The sequence below is a fragment of the Amblyomma mixtum genome, chromosome 4 (genome assembly GCF_055824585.1).
Source record: "Amblyomma mixtum isolate Tamu chromosome 4, ASM5582458v1, whole genome shotgun sequence".
Taxonomy (NCBI): Eukaryota; Metazoa; Arthropoda; class Arachnida; order Ixodida; family Ixodidae; genus Amblyomma; species Amblyomma mixtum.
The window spans coordinates 116,325,114-116,339,426 of NC_143015.1; the positions used below are offsets into that span (position 1 = coordinate 116,325,114).

At 49.6% G+C, this 14,313-nt stretch overlaps 1 protein-coding gene across 1 annotated transcript in view; it reads left to right on the top strand.

The window, feature by feature from the left end:
* LOC149348016 (fatty acid synthase-like) overlaps positions 1–13,913 on the top strand; it is an 89,538-nt gene extending 75,625 nt beyond the window's left edge. Inside the window, exons 14-18 of the mRNA XM_089541662.1 lie at positions 3,567–3,901; positions 7,696–8,049; positions 11,070–11,313; positions 13,039–13,281; positions 13,677–13,913. Coding sequence (XP_089397788.1) covers positions 3,567–3,901; positions 7,696–8,049; positions 11,070–11,313; positions 13,039–13,281; positions 13,677–13,873 — 1,373 coding nt within the window. The 3' untranslated portion in view covers positions 13,874–13,913. The remainder of the gene's footprint in view (positions 1–3,566; positions 3,902–7,695; positions 8,050–11,069; positions 11,314–13,038; positions 13,282–13,676) is intronic.
* Positions 13,914–14,313: the final 400 nt, after the last annotated feature.

The following is a 14,313-nucleotide window of genomic DNA, read 5'->3' on the forward strand; positions in this document are numbered from 1 at the left end:
CGAGAAAACTTACTTTCCTTTCAGTATCGCATGGTGTATACGGTGTGGTATGATTTGGTAAAGCATTTCATGGCAATGTATAGTGTAGCATGGCAAGAAATACGAGGTTTAACGTCTCAAAGCAGCACATGGGCTATAAGGAAGGATGTAATTGTGGGCTCTGGAATATTGTTAGCTGCACAGAGGTCCCTAACTGACACTGCGCTGCATAAGGGCGCCTTTTCATTTCACCTGTATCGAGATGCAGCTGCAGCGGCCCCCAATCGATCAAGGGGTATTGTTAGGCAAGGTTGCAAGAAACAAACAATGCAGTAATAGACCCTCGCCGGGCGAACGCCTCAACCTTGGACTGACGAATGAAGGGGAAGAAAACTAAACAGAAAGTTATGAGATTAGACGTCCTTTCAAAAGTGCGTACTGCGACAGCACTTTGGAGGCGTCCTTACAACCATTTAGACCTTCTGCCCTTGCCCAATTCTTACAAATGTATAGTCCAACAAAGGTAGTCTTGTCACCTGTCCCTTCCCTCAGGTACGAATGAAGAACGCGAACACTTGCAGAAGCGCTTTCCTGACATGGAGGACTGGCGATTCGTAAACTACCAGGACACCTTTCTACGAGATCACATTCTGGAACACACAGAGGGTCGAGGTGAGCGCGCACATTTTGATTGATCGAAAAATAACAAACTATACATTTCTGGCATATGGGAAAACTTGCAACTTTTATCGTCACCGGCAGTAAGATTCCAGTGCAGTGCTTCGTGCCGGCAGAAATCGTGGAGCGAAGGCAGCGGGTGGTGGGACGGCAGGCCTTGGGTGCAAAACACACGTGCACAAACGTGGCGCTGCTGGCGTACTTAAGTTCGTTCTCATTTGACAACTGGGAGGTGGTGGCGAAACGTGTGAGATGCGGCCTTGGATTATCGGGGAGAAGCGTCTGGTGGAAACAGTGGTTTAGCCCGACTATGCCAGGTTATGCGTAGCGAAAGCGAGCGCAACAGCGAGGCAAGCGGTGTGACGTCATTCCAGATGGCGCGGCGAGCGCGCGGCGTCCGCCAGCTGCGGCGGTTGCTAGGCAACGGCTCAAGGTCGGTCTCTGTGCCTCCTCGGAGCACCGCCACAGCGATATCGCAAGTTCGTTGCCAATGTAGCTTTCGCTACAAAAGCACTGAGGCGTCTGCTCAGTACTGAGTACTTTATACTCAGGCGTATGAACGGGTTTCAAGAGGCGGACGGCGTACGCTGTCAGTCAGGTGCTATGCCTTCTCCGAATTTCGCCGGATGCTTCATTTAGAACATCATTCTATTCCATCTTTTACCCAGAATGTCCTTTTACCTTCGTTTTATTCGCTTTTACCCTCCTGCGCCTCTCATTCAGTTATGTCACAGGACACGCTCATGCGCAGCCTTTTTTTATTGATCAAAGGCCTAGATGAATCCCCCAAGGTGGAGTAGATTTTTAATAATGCAGTAATTACTCACTGGCATCCACCCAAGCGTAGCCATCCGGCTACGGAGGAAAGCTATACAGCTTTCAGAGAAACTTCGTAGTTCAAGAAAGATTTGTCCGGAACCGCGGTTCAAACCAGGGAGCATCGCTTCACTGGAACAGTCACTCTACCAACCGAGCTAACTGGGTCGGATAGTATAAGGTAGGGCGAGAGCGAATTGATCAATAACTTGAAGTGGAAACAGTGCCGGTCAAATGATGTTAAAATAAAAATTAATTTTTCACAATCTCTTAAAATATTTTGCTGAATCTGCAAGTTTCCGCCGGTTGAGCTGTAAATTCTGTACCCAAATAACTGTAAAATTGTTAATATTAAAGGTTATTGCGTACAAAGAATGTATGCATGATAACAAGTGTATATATTAGCTATGTATGTTGTGATTTTAATATTTTGAAATTATTTATGTGAGAAGTGTTCTCTCCACCTGCCGCATTTTTGCATTTATCATTGTGTTGGACCCGACACTAGCCTTGGCTATGGGTCCAGTACCATTGTACATAGTTTGCTTGTATTCATTTCTGTTTTCAAATAAAAAAAAACTGTCTCTCTAAATAAAAAAGAAACAAAAAATCTATAGGGGAATCCCACAAAGTGTATTGCAGTAAAAAAATCTGCTCCCCTTGGGGGATTTCCCTAAGAATCCGTTGCTCGGCAAGGTCTATACCGTATGCATCTTTCTTTTATATCTTCTGAAGCGGTTGAAGATATATGTGGCTATACAATGTCCCAGCCTTATGTTAATGTGATTTTATACACCTCTCTCGCCAACATACGATGGTTGGTGAACACGTCAACAGTGCATCGCTTAAATGAAAAGAAGCGAATGTTGTCGTCTTTTTTATTGCTATATGAAGTTCAAATGGACTTTCCTCAGAACGGGTGGCATCGAAAAGATAAAAGCGGGAGTACAATTCTAGCAAAAAAAACTATTTCATTTCGTGCTCCTGCGAAATTTTGGGCATTCAAAGGTAAAACACTTGGCTTAGAAACACAATTCGACTGGCGGAATCATGCAAAGATGTGCGCAACTGATAAGGGATTATGCAGTTTTATACATTGACTGTTGTTTATTGGAAGGGATTTCGCATACAGACACCATTAAAGCGAACCCTTTTTATCTCCTGCGTAGTGAGAACAATCCTGTATTCAAATAACCTTTTCGTACCTTTCGGTCGCTGGCAACTTTATTACTAGTGCGACTATTCACTACGCCCAGTGTTGATGAATAACAGCACTAATCGCCATCATCGGCCTGACTATGTGCACTGCAGGGAAAAGTCCTCTCCCTTGTTTCTTCAAGTAACCGTGTCCTTTGCCAGCTGCGACCCCCGTATCCCCACAAACTACCACATCGCATAGTGCCAGGGCGCTCGGTGATCCCGCGATTATTCGCAAACTCGCACTCGTCTGCGGACAATGAAAACAGGTTACCTGGGGGAAAGTTAGGTGTTCGGCCAGGGGTTGGGCGCGCCCTTCTAAGCGCGGAGTACTGCGAGCGCCGTGGGCACCACCGCATAACCACCACCCCTCCAGCGCAAACTCTCGAGAAAGGATGTCGTCCTGTACCAACAGCTACAGACAGGCACCTTCCGGTCCCCAAAAGTAAAAGTGCAAGACCGCCACCCACTCGCATCAAGCCTGTAGCTTTTGTGCAGCCCCCGCCCACCCCCCCCCCCCCCCCTTTACACGCAAGTTCAGGGAATGCACGAGATTCTCCTAACCACCCGTCCGTCACTCTTTCCCGGCTCCCCTTCAGCTGGTCTGCAGTACGCCGGAGGTGGTGGTGGTGAAAAACATTTATCAACAATTAAATGGCTACAGAGAGGTGACTGAGGTAGACCCTATTGGCCCCTTCCCATAACAATACCAGGTGGAGCCCCTATTCTGCGGCCACATTTGTTAAAGCTAGTTATCAGCTTGTGAATTAGGAGGCCCAATCGTCGAAGAGAAAACCTAGTGTTATAAAATTTTCTCTCTCTTTCACCGGTACGTATGACTCAGACTCCCAGGAATAATTTTCACTCTCACTGTTCTTTGTGGTTTGACACATCAGGTGTGGACATCGTGCTGAATTCTCAGGATGGAGATCTGCCGTGGAACGCCCGGTACCTGGACATCATTTCTCAAGGAACATCTAAAAGCCCCTCGCTTGGCGCAGTGTCCTTAAATCGGAGCAGTGTCAACATTGCGAATGACGTCCTTGACAGACTTCAAAGTGGCGATGCTGTGGCCTTTGCAGACAAGCGTCGCGTGGCCGAACTGCTCCGAGAAGGTATCAGTTCTGGCGTTGTGCGTCCGCTGGAAACCACAGTCTTCACAGCCGACAGAGCCGCGGAGGCTTTTCGGTTGGTGGCGTCAGGAAATCATGTGGCAAAAGTGGTAATACAGGTGAGTAGTGTGATATGAACGCATGGCATACCTTTGGGCAGCAGCCGAGTTATTCACTACGGACATGTCCAGATTCAAATGCGACAATATAAACAAGGAAAGAAAAACTGGAAAACACTGACCTCACCTTATGCTATTTTGGGCTCCAGCTGCATACCTATGGAACCTATGGAAAAAACAATATGAGAAGAAAATGTGTTCAGCGGTCCACTTGCGACCAATTACTGATCAGCATCCATCCAAGTGCATAGATTTCCATTATGGCCGTATGGAAGTGCTTGGGTGAATGCTAATGAGTAATTGCTCTCTTTCTACACACCCTCATTATACATTCTTCAGTAACGCTTTCTCTAACCCACATCGTTTTCTTCGACTGGCATCAGATTTCATTAAATATGCATTTTGCAATTATTGTCACTTGAGGACTTGTTAGATGCACCTGTCAAAAAAAAACCACTCGTAAAATAAAAGCTGCTGGTGTCTTATTCCAAGGACTCCACGAATACAAATGAAATGAGGTTCAAGCCGAAAAGTTCTATGGAAATTACCGCAAATTTTACCTTGTTTGCTTAGCTGCAATGTACCTGCAAGCGTTCCCGTTCATACGAATTTCTGACGCTTGGTCCAAGACACACTAAAAACAAAACATCATAAAGCTCATACACACATCCGAGGCCTCCTCGCAGGAACTCCTCAAGGAGCTTCACGATCTCTACGTCCCCGCATAGCCTCCACAGAGCCCCCTGACTACACAGGCTCCCCCAACGACTCTTCCACCAACCGACCACCACGGCGGAAGTCAGGGCACAACTTCAACGCCTCAACACGTCCTCAGCTCCTAGTCCCGACGGAGTGCATAGAAGGCACTCCGCAACCTCGGTTCCCCCTCCTTTAAAGCCCTAACCGACTACTTCAACGAATGCCGGACGCGCGGCGCCCTCCCACTTCAGTGCAAAGACGCCAAAGTAGTCTTTATTCCCAAATCCGGCAAACCGCTTCTCCATCCTGACCTTCGTCACATCTCCCTTACGTCGTGTGTGGGCAAGTTCATGGAGCACGCTCTCCACACCCAGCTCAGCCGACATCTGGAGAACAACAGCCTCATGCCTTCGTGCATGTTTGTTTTCCGCCCGGGCTTATCCACCCAGGACGTCTTTCTACAACTCAAACAACACAAACTTGACTCCCTCGCGGGCGACACCAAGGCTATCCTCGTTGTCGACCTAACAAAAGCTTTCGACAACGTTGCCCACGCAGCCTTCAGAAGGTCTCCACGCCCAAGGCGTAGGCCCACAGATGCCCAATTACGTCCATGACTTCCTCTCCGAACGCACAGCCACACTCACCTTAGGCGATCATCGGCTCCCCAGTGTCTCAATGGGAGCACGGGAATGCCTCAGGGTTCTGTGCTGTCTTCTATCCTCTTCAAAATAGCCCTTTTTCAACTCTCCCACTAACTCGACCAAGTCCCCGAAATACATTTTAGCTTGTATGCTGAAAACATCACTGTCTGGGCCAATCGAGGCAGTGATGCCGACATGGAACACAACCTGCAGTCGGCCCTCAACATCATCGACTCGTACGTTCGCGCGCGCGGCCTATCCTGTTCCCCTTCCAAATCACAACTCTTGCTCTACCGCCACAGGCCACACGACCACGCCAACCCTCCCATGTCACTCACTCTAGGGAACCACCCTATTCCTCTAGTCTTCAAGATTGGCATCCTAGGCCTCTTCCCTCACTCCCACAGCGCGCACAGCAACACCATCTAAGCTCTGCAGACCCAAACCCAGCAAGTCACCCATCTAATCCGGCGCGTGGCGAACCGGCGCGCAGGTCTTCGAGAGCGGAACACTCTCCGCCTTACCTAATCCTACGTCACGAGCCACACGGAGAACTCAATCCTATACCTCCCCCAAGCAGGAGTGGGACCGCATCAACGCGCTCCTCAGGAGCTGCACGAAGACGCCCTCCACCTACTCCCCAGCACCTCTACTGCCCTGCTCCTCAACCTCAGAACCCACAACACGTTCGAGGAGCTGTCAGAAGCCACCTTAATAGCACAACTTACTCGCCTGTCGGGTACCGCGGTAGGCCACACTCTGTCAGCTAGGCATCGCCCTGATCACCCACCCTACCGAGAGGATCCCCCTGTCTTCAGACTTGCGCTTCCTTCTCGTCATCCTTACCATCCCTAAGAACATGCACCCCGAGTACGACGGAGAACGCAGGCCATCCCGCTCCAAAACGCTGCACAAACTCTACGGCGACAGTTTCGAGGTAGCCTACGTGGACGTGGCAGCCTACTCGTCGGGCTCCCGCGTGGTTCGCGTTGCTAACAATTAGGCCCGATGACTCGCGTCAGGCTCCATCTTTTTTTTTATTCGAGGTGTTTGCCATTAGGCATAATGTTAAAGGGAAAGAAAGCTATAAGGAGTGTAAACAAGCCTCGCTTAGAAAGTGGCAAAAGTTCAGGATGAAGCAATTATCATGAGTCCACTTGCGATAGTTGCCTGCAACATCCCATCGCAGGCCTACCTTCTTTAGGAAGCGTCGTCTCACGGAAGCTGTAGCCGGGCAAGTCCACAGCAAGTGTTTTTCGTCACACTGGTCTGGCGCAGCACCGCATTGAGGACATTTGTCAGTCACTTGAAAACGTTTGTCACGCCACCGATTATGCACAGAAGGAGTCAGACGCAGACTCATCCGAAATAGCAGAAGAAGCGACTATTGCCCTCGCTTTCATCTCCACCTCTGCCGCCAAAATTCTCTTCGACTCAAAAGCCGCCCTATCAAATTTCGCCAAAGGCCTGATATCCCACACCGCGGCTCGGCTTCTACGCTTCTAACACCCCACCCGCCCCGTAGCCCTTATCTGGACCCCCGCACCCTGCAGGCCTCTCAGGTAACGATGAGGTCCACTCCCTCGCCCAAGTTCTCTTTTTCCGGGCTGGAGTTGGACACCCTCCACCATCCCAGAAGCGTCTGCTTACCTTCAAAGATATCCTACCCACTACCAAGTTACTCGGCGCATTTACGCACTGTGGGCTCCCTCCCTAACTCAGGCTCCCACTGGCGCCGACTCCAGACCCGTACTGCTCCCTACCCTATTCTTCTCCATGCCCGCTACCCCGATCAGTTCTTCTCCTCCTGTAAGCTCTGCGGGAAACCGGGAGACTTTATTCACATCCTCCTCATATGCTTTACCTTCCCACATCCTCCATCCCCAGCCATAGAAGAGTCAGATCGGGAGACTCTCCTGGCCAGCTCCACTGCTGCTGACTAGCTCCGGATAATTACCGACGCCTTCATGCGGATAGCCCTCCAAGGGCTGTCTTTTGCCCTTTAAGGGAAGCCCCCTAGGGGTTGCTTCGTGCCACGTAAGGGGGAGGTGTTCCCCCCCTCTGCATTGCTTGGCAATAAATGTTTCCACACCACCTCCACCACCTCATTCTCTTTTCTTTTCACTCCCACCTTCCTTCCTTCCCTCAAAGCGCGGTTAAGCTGTCCACCAAGGAGTAAAACAATTACTGCGTCATTTCCTTTCCTCAAAAACCACTAATTCCTAAAACAATTGCCATAGCTTCGTTATAGAACTATATCTGAAATGCCACTAGAAAAAATTTGCACTGCAAACAGCTTAGTTACAGTTGGCCTTGAAGGCGACTCTGGCAAACTGGACAAACGAACTGCGCATAACTGCCCATTATGTCATATCCAAGATTATTTTGACTAGGCTGTCAATGTACGCAGTTGCGCTTGGCGTGTGTATCAGTGGCGTTCATTGTGCGCAGGTCCGACCGGAGGAAAGCCAACGAAACGTGGGTCCCTTGCCACCCTTCACTATCGAAGCCGTGTCCCGGACTTACTTCTACGCACACAAGACATACATCATTGTTGGGGGCCTGCACGTCTTCGGTGTGGAACTCGCAGACTGGATGGTGAAACGAGGATGTCGCAAGCTAATTCTTACTACCCGGTCTGGAGTGAGCACGGGATACCAACGACTCAGCTTGCACCGGTGGCAGAACATGGGCGCCACGGTACGTGTCATCAATGTCGACATCTCGAGAGAAAAGGGGGCTATGGAGGCCCTCATGGAAGCACTGGAGATGGGGCCCGTGGGTGGCATCTTCAACGTTGTAGCGGTAAGCGAGCATCGCTATCTGCTCATCATCATCCCTCATGAGCTCAGCTAAGCATCGACAGTCAAACCCTCTCCTAATGTTCTCCTGTTATCCACCTTGTGCTACCTACGTCCAATCTGTCCTAGCAAACTACTAATCTCATCGGCCCACCTGACCTTCTCACCCTTCTCGTTGCATTTTACTTACCTTGGCCTCCACTCGGCTAACTCAGTAGACCATCGGTTGTCTGTTCGCGGCAGTGTACATCGCGCCCTTTTTCTCCCTTTACATTCGCTAGGTATGTAGGTAAACTTTAATGATCAAAATCAGGGAAACGTTTCTTGATGCTTGTGGGTGGGGTCCTCATACCAGGGTTCCACCGGCTTGAGCCGCCAGACGGACCTGTTCTATGACGGCTTTTTGGCCCTCGACACGATCGCTGGTCAGCATCGCCTCCGACCGCTCAGATGACCTGTACTAAGTATAAGTGGTTCGGTTTCGCCCCGCATCCCCGCGAAATGTGAAAGAGTGTTGGACGGACCTGGCACCATGGGCATGTGTCACGGTATAGTGTTGGGTGTATGAGGTGTAGTTTGTGGAGATGAGGGAAAATGTTCGTTTGGATCTGACGCCAGGAGATAGCGTCCTGGGATGTTCTCTTCAATCTAGTTTGAAGCTTTTGAATACCCTTCACCATGTGGGGGTCTCTACCGTGGTTAGGGCCACCTCTTCTCCAGCTCAGTCAACACCTACAGCCGCGAAGAGCACAGGCAGCACCAAGAAGCATAAAGTAGGCGAATAATTTAGCCTGGCTTCTCAAGTATTGGTCGACCTCCCTCTGTAGCGAAGGCGGCAAACAGGTAAGTAGAAGAGGACAGTTGTCGCCATGGCGGACACTCTCTGGCTCTCTCGGTCCTTCTGCTCGCGTTTTCGTTCCAACGTCTCCACCTCTACGCCTCCGCGCAGTCCCCGAGCACAGGAAGTGGGAAACGAGGGCTGCCCATGAGACAGAGCTGGTGTCCCCCCTGCGCTCTTGCTCCGAGGATTGCAGTGGGACGTGATCTTATCAGGAACACCGGCGAGGACGAGAGATGGGGTGCGCAGCGGCTCTACAAGGCGACGGCCGCAACCGATTTCCTCCTGAACTCTCAATCTTAAACTCACACCCCTCGACTAGCGCATCGTCATTAGAGAGATTTAACATACCGCAGACGGATTAGCGGAGGCGCATACCCGATTTACGCGCGGGAGCCGCGCGTGCGCAGTGGCAAACGCATAGCCGGGTAGGAGCACTGCGCGCGCGCAACAAGCGTACATAAACCAGGCATACGCCTTCGCTAATACGCCTGTGGTATGCTAGATCTCTCTATTGACCGCAAGAGGCAAAGCCGCATCCCACTCCTTCCTCTCCACTTAACTATACACCCCTTAAAAATTTCAGACTGGCGGAAACTTAAAAACAACTCATTTCCGTTTCCCGTCTTTGCCAATTCGTTCCACCGCACCCTGTTCCGTGCGCACTCCAACCCCTGCGGAGCAACCCCGCCCCACTCACACATGTACGCACACGTTTAATCACTGGTAATGGCCAAACCCAATCTGTGTCCGACCCATACTTCCCCAACCTCAACTTGCTGGGGGACCGCCCTTTTTTTCTGAGCGAACCAGTGAAGGCAGAGGGCTCTTTTGTTAAGGATCCCTGCTGTGAAGGGTTATAACTTTGCAAATAAAAGAAATTTCTCCGTTCTGCCCCGCAGTTCAGTGCTGGCGAGCACTTCATCTTCGTTGATCACAGAATGCTGTGAACGTCTTGTCCTTACTAAAAGCACACAGATCATGTAGTGAGTGACGCCAGTTGCAGCCACTGTAGACAAGGCTTGCAGCAAAACTCCTCTGGTGATCCGATGCTGTAACGGAAAAAGTTTGCCTTCCAACTCTCGGGAAAAGCGGTAAGAAATAAAGCAGAAAGGGGGGGGGGGGCGGCAGTTTATTTGCCTGTGACCAAAAAATTTTAATAGATATTAGGGTCTTTTTAAGTACAACAACCGCCACACGGCGCCCTTGGAAGCTCGGTCACTGGACATATGTGCAAAGGGGCTTAATGCAATCATAAGAGACCTTAACCTTCCCTCGTAAAGAACGATGTCTACAGTGAATTCCTATCAGACCGGTGGTGAAATTCAATGCTGACGGACAAAAAAATATCATGAAGGCCCTTGCAGAGAACCTGTTTCCTTATGCAATGGCAGGAACCCTGTAGCATTATACAATCTATCTCTCGGCAAGTAACACGCATCTGTTCCAAGGTCAATCATTGGTTACGCCACTCAGTGTAAGTCGCAAGCGACCGCAGTTTGGAGAGGTCAGAGACAAGTCATGTACTTCTATGTCGGCAGTTCTTTCACAATTTCTTCTCTCTACCTTTTTTTTTTTTGAAAATTAAACTTGAAGCGAACTAAACGCTTCTTCCAATTAAGCACAGCATTTATTGAAACCGAGGCCGAATGGAACAAGGCTCACAAAGCAAAGATGCCTTTACTAGGACACGTGCGCGAAATAAGTGGAGCCCAGTGATAAATGCCATGACGGACGCCTCGACTTGCCATATAAGTGACATGACAACGTGTTTTTGGGCAGCTTCGGATGCCAGAACACGAGAAGCGAAACGCTGCGTTTGCTCATAACGCGTGCATACGGTGCTAGTATCGGCACACTAACCGTGTAGTTGTTGCTGTAACGCGATCGTTTGCCACAGATACTAGCACGGAGCTGCTTCAACCGCCTAGGAAGCGATCCACTGCGTTTCCGTGCTTGGCTGGCCAGGGGAGGCTGGCTTCCCGGGATGTTCACAATAAACGTTAGATGCGCTCATTCGTTGTAATTGCACTTTGAGTGTTCGCGTTGTAATGCAGGGGATGCTTTGTGGACTGAAGCGCCACTCAGGTGAACAGCAGGCTTTCATTATACGGGTTGGAATCTAACTGATTCCGCTGTGCACAAAACCTTCCCCTGTGATACAGCAGAGTTAACCCACTACGCAGGTGCTAAGGAACGCGCTGCTCGGGGAGCAAGCCGCTGAGGCTTCGCCAGTGATTTGCGAACACGAGGTCAACGGCACCAAACACATGGACCAGCTGTCCCGAGAGTTGTGCCCTGAGCTGGACCACTTTGTTAACTTCACGTCTACTTACACTGGTCGTGGTAGCCCTTGGAGGGCGCTCTGGGACTACGACGACTCCACAGTGGAGCGCATCTGCGAGCGACGCGTTGAGGATGGAATTCCAGGTGATCTACTTTTACTATCGGATGTTGCTCGGTAGTGAGTGCCAGCAAGGACAACGGAGAAGCCTAGTATCGCGTGTTCAGTTGAGCACCCAAGAGGCTTAGCGGAAGATGGTGGCCCAAGCAGTAGCTTTGTTAGGTTCGACTGGTAGTCAGGAATGTAACTGCCAGCTTGAGCCACAAGTGCGGGGAGAGTGCAGACGTCGTCACACTGCTTGCTGTTTATAATATCATGTGCCATTGTGTTCTTCCTCTTGAACATTACAAGCATTCTGTCGAGGTAAATACAGATATCCTGGTTTTCCATTTACTCTGCTTAAAACTGAGCCGAGAGAGGAAAAAAATGCGGTTAGGCAATTGTCAGCAATAGCCTTGCCTAAGGAAGCACTATATCCATGTAGGATCGAAGCCTGCTTGGCATGATTTTCTTTTAAGTGGTGCATTGGTAATCTAACGCATGTCCCCAGCTGTAAGCGTCAAGTCTGTCGTATGGCTTTGAGAAGGCGCCCCGTAAGGCGGTCTCGTTATTATTAAGCAGGGCAAAATCTTGCACTGCATGGAATGTTACAAGGATATAATTATGACTTGTGAAACCATACTGTTGTTTAGGAAAGGCTCCTTCCGAGCCCTTTTAACCCGATATCGCTAAAGGCCCAGGTCTCCAGAAAATCTGGTATCGGCGTTGTCGAGCGTCGGCGTTGTAAGCGAAGAATCACGAGCATGGATCTGGCAGGTGGTCTTCAGAGAGCAACCTAGGTCGCAAGTGGGCCACCTAGGTCACATGACCTTGTGACGTCATCACAACCTGCCCAATGTATAGTGAGCAAACTGTCCACCGTGACAGGTGGCAGTTAAGTTAATGATTGGTTGCTCGGAAAGAGCAACCTGGGCCACACAAGGCCCGCCGCTGGGAGCACCTGCCATCGCAGGGTAGATGCGCACCACTTAAGCGCTGCACCACTCCACCAGGAGGGGTATGAGGACTCCCAGGAACCTACAAATGTAAAGTAGAGAATGACCTTCTCTATATATCGAAATTAACCCACTACGCTATCACGCCACACCCTTAAGGCAGAGCGTAAGCATCCCCTCTAATTTTTACTGCGAAAGCAATGCTATTTGAACTTTCACGCCTTTGCCGTGCCGCGGCGGTGACCACCATCCTGCCACGGCGGTGACCACCATTGACCTTCATTTGACCTTGATTGCATTAGATTGGATTAGATTGGATTATATTAGATTGGATTGTACTGGATTGGACTGGACTGGATTGGATTGGATTAGTTTAGATTAGATTAGATTAGATTACATTAGATAGGATTACATTGTATTGGATTGCATTGGATAGGAGTGGATTGGACTGGAGTGGATTTGATTGGAGTGGAATGGAATGGATTGGATTGGATTGAATTGTAGAACCGATGCATCATCCCAAGTCTAACCACAAGCACCCCCACCAGCTACACTACCAGCTGTACCATGGCGTAGGTACAGATATTGCTTTCGCAATTACCGGGCTTAACCAAGCTAAGCCACAGCTAATTTTTTTCAAGAGACGACCAATGTGTTTTTAGAGTCCTCTCAATGTACTTTCGAAGTCCACCCTTTGGTGGGCAATTTCCTTTCTGTGTCCCAACTTGGGAGAGACCAAGTCCAAATGAACTCATGTTATTTTTTTTTTCTCAACAGCTTCAGTGGTTTTTTCTCTAATTACTCGCTCTCATCCAGGCCTTGTCATCCAGTGGGCTGCCACTGATGACGTCAGCGCGACTGGCCACGTTGACAGAAGTGAAGCATTTTTCGGGAGCTGTGTGCATCAGCAAATCTGCTCCTGCTTAGAATTGATGGATCGGCTTCTAAACCAAGGACATCCGGTCGTCTCTTGCCAAGTCAAGGCAGCAGCCCTGACTACAACGTCGGACAAAGGCAAGGACGAGCACGAGCTGGTGCGGGCCGTCGCAGAAATTTTAGGTCAGTCTCTGAAATTCCCTAACCTTGCCTAGTTTCAGTACGATTATGGTTTCGACATAACCCTGCTATTCATGTGCATTCACTTCCGATAGTGAATGTTTCTTATAGCTGAGAAGCTCTTGATAATACAAAATGTTTCCTTCTTATATATTCATGAACACCGGCTTGGTTTTCGAATATGCGAACATTGTCGCTACCGAAGTAAACTTTCGCTAGAGCAGGCAAAAGTAGGAGCAAGGATTAAGACCATTTTTACAACATATCGACGAGTGTACAGTGTAGTCACCATGCAGTATACTGAGCAGCATAAAGTGTACTTCATATGGTAGCTCCCTGAGGGACTATGCATGTACGCACCCCTTCATCATTTTGTGTTTTGTCGCGGCGTACCGCAGGCTTCCAGGACCCGTCTAAGATGGACCCGACCGCCAGACTCGTCGACCTCGGCATGGACTCCGTGATGGGCGTCGAGGTGTTGCACGCGATCCAGAGAATCTGTGGCCTCCGACTGTTCATGCAAAATGTTCGGCTCCTCAGTCTCAACGCTTTGATAGATATGAGCGGCAGCAATGGGAAGTGCACACACGTTTGATAAACACCGGGTGACCGTCAGACTCCAGAAAGACCAAGGCTGAAGTAAGAAAATTTCGAAAGCTTGAACTTTGTATCTAAAAGGGCCTACTGAAGTGACCTGACGAGCTGTTTTTTGTTTGTGTATGCGGGCATTCTGCTATTGCTGACATTCGCGCGCTGGAATACTTGCGTAGTTCTCTGTAAATGAGAATAAATTATGCTTCCAAGAGAGGCGTGCGTTCTCCACATGAGTCCGACTTGTTTTTCTACAGCGAGAGTTGCCCGAGAGACACATTACGAGGTGTGCTGTATTCTAATCTTAGCGCATTATCGCAAACGTTATTGGGGTGAGGGACACTTCAACCCGATGAGCAGCTCAAAGCTGGAGCCTATCTGAAGGAGTAATATCCATTACTTCGCCATCTTACGAAAAAAAAAGCTCGCTTTTTGGCCTCCCCT